This window comes from Hipposideros armiger, unplaced genomic scaffold (assembly GCF_001890085.2).
Source record: "Hipposideros armiger isolate ML-2016 unplaced genomic scaffold, ASM189008v1 scaffold_482, whole genome shotgun sequence".
Taxonomy (NCBI): Eukaryota; Metazoa; Chordata; class Mammalia; order Chiroptera; family Hipposideridae; genus Hipposideros; species Hipposideros armiger.
Genome location: NW_017731832.1, coordinates 716,344 through 725,261, shown reverse-complemented (window position 1 = coordinate 725,261; position 8,918 = coordinate 716,344). Strand labels below are relative to the sequence as shown.

Sequence of the window (8,918 nt, the reverse complement as noted above, 5' to 3'; positions counted from 1 at the left end):
ATACTAGTCGTGACTTTAGTGTTTCTATGCATGGTGGCACCAGTGAAGGGAGTGTGTGTGTGTGTGTGTGTGTGTGTGTGTGTGTGTGTGTGTGTGTGTGTGTGTGTTGTGATGTTTCTCCCCCTTGCTGTCCAGAGTTTAGCTACAGCACTGGGGCCACAAACAGGCTGTGGTTGTTTTAACCTTGTACAAAAAGGCAGTTAGTCCCATGAACCCTGGAATGTGCCCATGTGTCTTGAGGGCGGCTGGGCTTTGGCATGTGGCTATTCGAGTAAGAGCAGGACAAAGGGAGAGCGAGCGCCTCCTCTCCGCTCCTCTCCGGTGAGTCTTCGTCGTCGCTGTGTCTGCCAAACAATTGTTATATAGCCATGATTGTCTCTGCTTCTGAAGTGTAAAAACTGCCTTTTGACAAAGAAAGCCAGTCCTCCCGCCCCTCTCCCTCACTACCATTTTCCTGGGTCGGGATGGAGCACAGGGGCAACACGCGAGGATGGTTGGGGCAAGAGGAGTGCGGGGTTTTCGGATGGGCAGTGGCTTTTTAAATACGCTTAACCCATCTTAACGTTCTCTCCCTCCCTCCTCGCCTCCCTTTCCGTCTCCCTCTCTCTTTCTCTCACTCTGTGGATCTGCCACTCAGTTCCTCTGTGTGTACACTTGTACAGACATGAACTAGAGGAAAGAAAAGAGGGCCGCGTAACCGAAGCTTGCAGTGTTGATGTCCTTTGTGTTGCCGCCACAGTGGAATGCCCGTCCCTGACTCTCAGGCGCTGAGAACATGGCCTTTGTCGCCGGGGGAAGCTGCCCTAGACCTGCCTGCCCATCCTTCCACTGTGCTGGGGGAGGCCCGAGGGTGAAGCTTTCCGAAGGCTTATGGACACAGCTTTTTGCAAATGTTGAATGGTGTTTTTGTTTCTAAGTCGGGACTTTGTTTTCCCCCTTTCTACCCTAATTTAACATCAGAACTCTTTCTTCCTGTATCAGGTCCTGTGCCATTTATACCCAGGTCACCTCATTTTCCTTCACTGTTCACATACAATGTCTTGGGGAGTGGGTAGCAGGAGTGTGGTCTGAACCCAGGGCCAGGGTGGTCAGTGGGTGTTGTTGCCCACCTGGGGTGGGGTGCTGGGGTCAGGCATTGGTGGTTTGGGGAAATGCAGTCAGCAGGTTTGCTGGAACTTTGGTAAGCTGCAAATGCGAAACAAAACAAAAGCCCCAGCATAATTTTGTCCACAGCTTCTTCCGTAGTTATACACCAGAAGGATGGAACGGGCTATGACAGGAAGGTAGGGAAAGTGGGGAGCAGGTATGGCTTTTGGGTGAAGCCTACAAGGTCACCCCGGGCCCCTCTCTCAAAAATAAGGACATGACCACACCCCAGAGAGAAGGGCCCTAAAAACCTTATTTTTATACATGTGAGTAAATAGATATTTTTTTTACAAAAATAACTCAACTTATCAGTGTTTTGATGTTAAAGGAAAATATTCCTCTATAGTAAATTATTTATTGGAAGATGACTTTTTAAAAGCTGCTGTTTGCCCTGGCTTGGTTCCATACACTGATTTATTTTTCTATGCCAGGCAGTTGACTCTGCCTCTGAGGAGCAGACTGACCCCTCCGTGGATACCGGCATTGATAGCCGAGATTACTAAGTCCCTTACTTAACCCTCAAGAAGAGATTAAAATTCCACCTGTGAGGATGGGCATGTTGGGGAAAGGTGAGAAGGAAGGCTGACTGCTCTCGGACCCAGTCTTAAAGAACCCTCACCTGCCCCGACAGTCAGGCTTCACCAACGCCTGCCTGTGAGCGACAACCTCGTTGTCCCAGCAGCCCTGATGGGAGGGAGGGGAAGGCATTGACACACTTTCAGAATGGTAGTGGACCCAGCCCTAGGGCATGCTGAGGGCAGAGCTCTCACTTTACAGTTGGCCCTGGGGTTGGGGGGACGGGTGCCGAGTGGAGAGTTGCCATTCTTGTACAGTTGCTGAGCTGTCCTCAATGTTCCTGAGGCTGTACCTATGGATGGGAGAGATTTTTGACTGAAAGGTGTGCTCATTATCTGCAGTATACTGTCTCTCTTCTCCCTATTCCTGCAAACCAGAAGAGGCAGTGGGAAGTCTTGACCGCCTCAGCCTCCTGGTCACTCCCAGACACACACACAGAAATCATCAAAGTGGTCCAACTCGATGTGTGCCATGTGCAGGGCTTTGTAGGGGGTGGGGGGGAGACAAAGTGAATATAACTTAAAATGGAAGTATACTTTTTATAATTTTTCTTTTTAAAACTTTGTGAAATTATTTCAGATACATATTTTAGTGTTGAGGCAGAGTAGTCTATTATAGCCACCAAAAAAGGAATTGTGTACAATTTTACTTGGGGCAATCACAAAATTGTGTATTTTATGTTACAATAAAGGCTTCCTCTGAAGGGACAGTATTGAGTCCTGTTTTTGTTTTTTTTTTCCTATCCGGTGGCGAGGGAGGGCGGTTTGATAGAGAAAAGTTTGAAATCATCAGTGTGACCCTGGAATAGGGAACTAATTGGGAGTTGGCTGCCTCAGAGAGAGTCGTCAGCTTTGATGGCAGATGGAGGCATTTCTCATCTTCCTGCTCATCTGATGTTTTGAAAATTAAAATGATAGATAGCCTTTATCTCTTAGCCTCCCATCTCTACACCCTTCCTGTTAGGAAGCTCATCTTTAAAATTCAGCACATTTAGAGTGCCTTCCCTGAGCCAGGCATTGTGGATGGGATGAGAAATTGTTTCTGCCCTCAAGCAGATTGCAGTCGGGGAAAGGTAACTAACATAATCAGTTAGGATATTGGTTCATGCTGCTATTAATAAACGTATTCCCAAGAACATAGAGGAAGAGCACCAAACAGCTTGAGCTGCTTCTTAAGGAACCAATAGGAGTTAAGAAAGGAAAAGGCGTTCACCTTTTGAAGTGGGCACATCACTCAGAAGTGTGCCATCAACCCCACCCCCAGCACCAGAGACCAGAGCTATGGCTCAGATTTTGCCCCACAGGAGCGAGGCAGGCTCTAGAACAGAGAGCTTCGAATATCTCCTCAAAGGAACTGACTGCATTTGGAAGAGAAGTTCAACCTTCAGGGTGCTCTCAAAAACAGTGGAGATTATANATCTTAGCTGTAGAGGGCAGTGTCACTAGCCCTCATATGTGGGATCCAAACCAGGGCCCTCTGGCGTCCCAAGCCAGCTCTTAACCAACGTGCCACTCGGCTGGCCCAACCTGTGGTTATTTTTAAGTGGAGATTTTTATTGGTACAATTTTAATGGAGAGCTTTAATTGTAGTTTATTTGGGTATTAAGGTCTCCTGTTCAGAAGTCATGTTTAGAATATGATTATTCTGTTTATTGATCTAGAGGAAAGAATGTTTTGGAACCTGATGCCGTTTACCACCAGAGACTTCTCTATCCGGTCCCTGGCCGACCGGCTGGGGGACCTGAATTACCTTATCTACGTGTTCCCTGATCGGCCAAAAGATGAAGTGTACTCAAAGTATTACACACCAGTTCCATGCGAGCCTGCCACTGGTAACAATGTTCGCATTCTGATTTGGTTTTGTTGTGATTTTGGTTTTGTTTTAGTTGTGTGTGTGTGTGTGTGTGTGTGTGTGTGTGTGTTTCCATCTGTGCCTGTCTTGCATGAAATTCTGCACAATTAGCATTAATTTACCGTGCTTTGAGCATTATCCAGGGCAGATGTAAATCCTGGGCTATATTCTTCAGTCACACAGAAAACATATCTGCCACTGACCACAACTATCAAATTGAAGTAAACAGATTGTTTTGTTTTGTTTTTTTTTAACAGATTGCTTTTAACATAAGCTTAGATCAAGCAAAATTAGGTAAAATTTTGTTTTTCAAAACAGATGGTTTTATTGTTTTCTGAGCATAAAAGTATTATGAATTTATTGTAAACTTTCCAGAAAAGTATAGAAAAGAAGGTATATATCACACAACATCTCTCGTTTAGAGATTAATCACTGTAAATAATTTAGTGAATATTTTCCCCATCTATATAGATATATATTCCTCATTCATTCGTTCATTCATTCAGTCAGTCACCATATGCTTATTAAGTACTTCCTGTATGGAGGTTACAATCTAATAGCAGAAGGAATACAATAAACAAGTAAAGAACAATATATTTATGTAGTGATGGATGCTATGAAGACAAATAAGCAAGGTCAAAGGGATAGAGAAGTGACCAGAGTGGAAAATGGAGGGAGTGTCTCACTAGACACCTTCCCTGAGGAGGTGACATCAGAATTGACCTGAACAAAGTGAAGAAGCTCTATCTCAAGATGCAGAGAGAGAACAATCTAGGCTGAGAGAACAAGTGCATCCCCTGAGGTGGGAGTGAGCTTGCCCTGTTCGAAAACCCTCACAAGGGCCCTGGAGGCTAGAGCTGGATGCGCAGGGAAGAAAATGGCAGGAAATAAGGGCAGATCATTGTCAGGCTTGGAGTCCAAGGTATAAGGTTTGGGTCATGCCATACATCAGCTGTTGTGATCTGATTTTTTTTTCCACTGAAAAATGTGTCATAGGCAGAGTTACAGGTCGGTAAATAAAATCTTACAACGTCATTTTAATAATTGCATAGAATTCCATTGTATGGTGATTCCATGATACAGTCCATGTCCATTATTTAAGACATTTACAATTTACTGTATTTTGCCATGTATAATGCACCCTTGTGTATAATGTGCACCCACTTTTGTGTGTGTGTGTGTGTTTTTTTTTAGCTGAGCCATCCTGCCACCTGTTGGCAGCTTAGCTCAAGCCGGGCATTGAACCGCTGTTGCTCAGAGCTCGCACCAACTGAGCCACTCAGCCGGCCCTTGCACCCACGTTTTTGGCTGAAATTTTTATTTGTTTACATTTAAGTACTTGTTTTTTGTATTATAAAGGAATTTTAGCATTTTTTTTTTAATTTTTTTTTAGCTGAGCCATCCCGCCACCTGTTGGCAGCTCACGGCTGCTCAGCTCGGGCTGACTCGAACCGCTGTTGCTCAGAGCTCAAACTCTTGAGNCTCAATATGAAATTCAAGGCCGAAGTGCAGAGCAACCGGGGCCTGACCAAGGAGAACCTGGTGTTCCTGGCGCAGAAACTGTTCAACAGCAGCAGCAGCCATCTCGAGGACTACAACAGCATGTCCGTGTCCTGGTCCCAGTTCAACAGGGTGAGGGACCCGCCGCCAGCTGCCGTGAGAGCAGTCCCTCCAAACCAGATGCCTCGGGAGCTTCCCGGCCCTGTCCCTTGTGCTTCCTGCCTCGAACAAAATGCGTCCAAAGTTACAGGAAGCTTTTGAATAGATGGACAGCCACGTACTTTTTATGTGGAAAATTATGTCTTTAAATAGTTGAGTAAATTGGGCTTTGGGTGCAGCCAGTGCATTTTGTAAAGGGAACAGCGCAAAGCAAACGGTAACATAACTCATGAGAAGTAAAGCTTTGGTGACAGTCGGAACTCCATGGCTCTGTCCCATTGTCTCTAATGTTCCCTGATGTGTGATGCGAAGTCAGGCGCCCAGGGGGCCCCTCAACCCGCCAAAGGGGATGCTGATGAAGGGAACTTCCTCTAGCATCTGGTTACTCAGATGTCATCTGTCACATCTTTGAGTTTAAATTTAACGTTGATTTCTTCTCTTAACACCCCCACCCCATGTTTTAAATGCCCTAATTCAGAGCTCCCTTAGTCTCTTGAGTCTCTTTTAAATGGCTTTGTGTTAATCACTTGGCCAACACGGTTGCTGGCAGTCACAGGAGGTTTGACAGGGGAAGCAGGAGGTCTCTCTCTGCCATTGCAGTAACACTTCTGCCTTCCACTAGAGTCAGATAACTGCATTTTGCTGGCAATTATTGTTAACTACTGTGTGATGGCGAGATCTCTGTGGCCTCCCAGTGTGATTTAATCCAGTTCAAATTCACAAACCCCCTGGGTATCTTGTTAAAATGCAGGCTCTGATTCCATAGGTCTGAGTTGAGGCCTGAAAATTTGCAATTCTCAGAAGCTATTCAGTGATGATGCTACCGCTGGTGGTCACAGACCCCCACATCAAAACCAGCAAAGGATCCGTCAGCCCAGGTCCAGGGGAAGGTGCTTGGAGCAGGGTTTGCGGGTGCTGGTAATTGCTCTGCAGTATTTTCCCCTGCTTCCATCTTTTCCTCTCTGTTCTGTTTTTTTTTTTTTTTTTTTTTTGCAGGACCATTGATTTGGGAAAACTCAGGCAGGCATGTATATTTGTATGATTCTGACAGTGTAGCTGTTTGTTTTCCATTTGATTTTTCCAGTNAGGAGCGAGGCAGGCTCTAGAACAGAGAGCTTCGAATATCTCCTCAAAGGAACTGACTGCATTTGGAAGAGAAGTTCAACCTTCAGGGTGCTCTCGAAAACAGTGGAGATTATAGTGAAAAGCAGTTGGCAGGAGAATGAGAGCTTTATTGGAGATATGGGCTATACTGGTCTGGCTAGTTGGCTAGAGAGAAATGGGAAAAGAGACAGCTGGAAGGAGCTCTCTCCCGGTCAGAATAAATCTCACCTTGAAACTATCCCTTCAAAGAAACCTGAATTTGATTGGATCAGTTTGCAGAGCAATTTATTTCCCAGGGCATTGTTGAAAAAAAAAAAAAGCAATCAGCCAATAATTAGTGTAGTTTAACATCTGTGTATTCAGGGAAAGAGACAGGCTTGTGAAAAATCACTGTCATGCTAGGGTGACTATGGATAGACTAAAGTCGGCATCCCCCTGAAGAACAGTAACAGGCTTCACACAATGTGGGGTGAGTGGTAGGGAATAGGTAAACTCACTAAAATAATCCAGCCACTCACTGAAAAAGTAAATAACAATAACAAGCCCTGGAAATACATGGAAATAAAACAATACACGCCAAAATAACTAATGGGTCAAAGAAGTAATCAAAAGGGAAATTAGAAAATACTTTGAAATGAATGAAAATGAATATACAACATAAAAACTTATGGGATGCAGCTAAAGCAGTGTTTAGAGAAAAGTTTATAGCTGTAAAGACATTAAAAAGGAAGAAAAATCTCAAATCAATAAACCAACCTTCCAACTTAAAGACACTAAAAATTTTTTAAAAGAACAATCTAAACACTAAAGCAAGCTGAAGGAAAGAATAAATAGAGCAGAAATGAAATAGGGAATAGAAAAACAATAAAGAAAATCAATGGAACCAAAAACTAGTTTTTTGAAATGATCAACAACAGTGACAACATTTCACTAGATTAACCAAGAAAAAAAGAGTCAGAAACAAAAGAGGAGACATTACTAGAGAACTTACAGAAAGAAAAGGATGATAAAGGAGTACTATGAACAAATGTATGCCTATACATTAGATGACTTAGATGAAATGGACAAGTTCCTAGAAAAACAAACTACTGAAATTGACTTGAAGAAATAGACCATCTGAATAGATTTATAACAAAATTGAATTAGCAATCAAAAACTACCTACAAAGAAAAACCCAGGCCCAGATGGCTTCACCAGTGAATTCTACCAAACATTTAAAGAATTAATACCTTTTTTTTTTTTTTTGGAAAAAACTTATTCTTCAACATCAAAGAAGCACCTTTGGTAGTAGAAGGCACACCTGTCCTTATGAGTTTAGCATTTTCATGGAGAAAATTGTGCCTATATCACCTAAAAGGAATGTTTTTACATAGATAAGTAGGCCCGTTAATTTGTTTACTGCTTTGGAATATACAGCTCTTAACAAGCATGTGCCACTTGGCTACAAGCCATTTGTGTTCCTGAAGGCTATATATGTCAAGCCCCCATCTCCTTTCAGATGTGGAGATCTACTATCTTGCTGCTGCCTAAGGCTGCTTCTGTCTGTAAACTCCCTTAATAAACTCTTTAATTCTGGAGTTGTCAGCCTCTTACATCAGTCTCTTGGCCTTGTCCTCCTTTGGAGTTCTGTTCCAGTATATGTCGGAAAATTTTCCCAACACGGACACTCAAAATGAATAGACAACCCACAGAATGGGAGAAAATATTTGCAAATCATCTAAGAACTCTTACGACTTAATAATAAAAAGACAACCCAATTAAAAAAATGGGTAAAGGATCTGGAAAGACATTTCACCAAAGAAGATATGCAAATGGCCACTAAACACATAAAAAGATGCTAGACATCATTAGTCGTTAGGGACATGGAAGTTAAAATTGACTCAAGTCACTTTACACCCCACTAGGATGGCTAAATCAAAAGTCCAGATAATAACAAGTGTTGACAAGGATGTACTGCTGGTATGGATGTTAAATGGTGCAGCCCCTTTGGAAATGAGTTTAGCAGTTCCTTAAGCAGTTAAACAGAGTTATTATACAACCCAGTCATTCCAACTCAGGTATCTACACAAGAAACATTAAAATACATGTTCACAGAAAAACGTGTACATAAATGTTCATAACAGCATTATATTGGGTGGTCGGAAAAGTCATGACGTATTTTTTCTGTTTTTCGTTGCAAAAAATGCATCATGACTTTTCTGACAGCCCAATACATAAAAGCCAAAGAGTGGAAACAACACAAATGTCCATCAACTGATGAGTGGATAGACGTGTGGTGGTGTCTGTGTACCACGTTTGGATGGTGTTACATCCAATGGAATGTTATTGGGCAATAAAAAGGAATGAACTGATACATAGTACCACATAGAAGAATCTTGAAAACATTTTGCTAGGTGAAAGAAGTCAGACACAAAAGACCATGTGTTATATGATCCCATTTATGTGAAATGTCCAGAATAGGCACATCTGTAGAGATAAAAAGTAGATTAGTGGTTGCCTAGGGCTGGGGCGGGGGAGTCTGGGAAGAAAATGGAGGGTATAGCTAAAGGGTATGGGGTTACTTTCAAGGTGATGAAAACGTT

At 43.0% G+C, this 8,918-nt stretch overlaps 1 protein-coding gene across 1 annotated transcript in view; it reads left to right on the top strand.

The window, feature by feature from the left end:
- Positions 1–8,918, top strand: part of LOC109395730 (signal transducer and activator of transcription 5B-like) — a 17,885-nt gene that overhangs the window by 7,604 nt on the left and 1,363 nt on the right. Inside the window, exons 3-4 of the mRNA XM_019666997.1 lie at positions 3,383–3,553; positions 7,015–7,046. Coding sequence (XP_019522542.1) covers positions 3,383–3,553; positions 7,015–7,046 — 203 coding nt within the window. The remainder of the gene's footprint in view (positions 1–3,382; positions 3,554–7,014; positions 7,047–8,918) is intronic.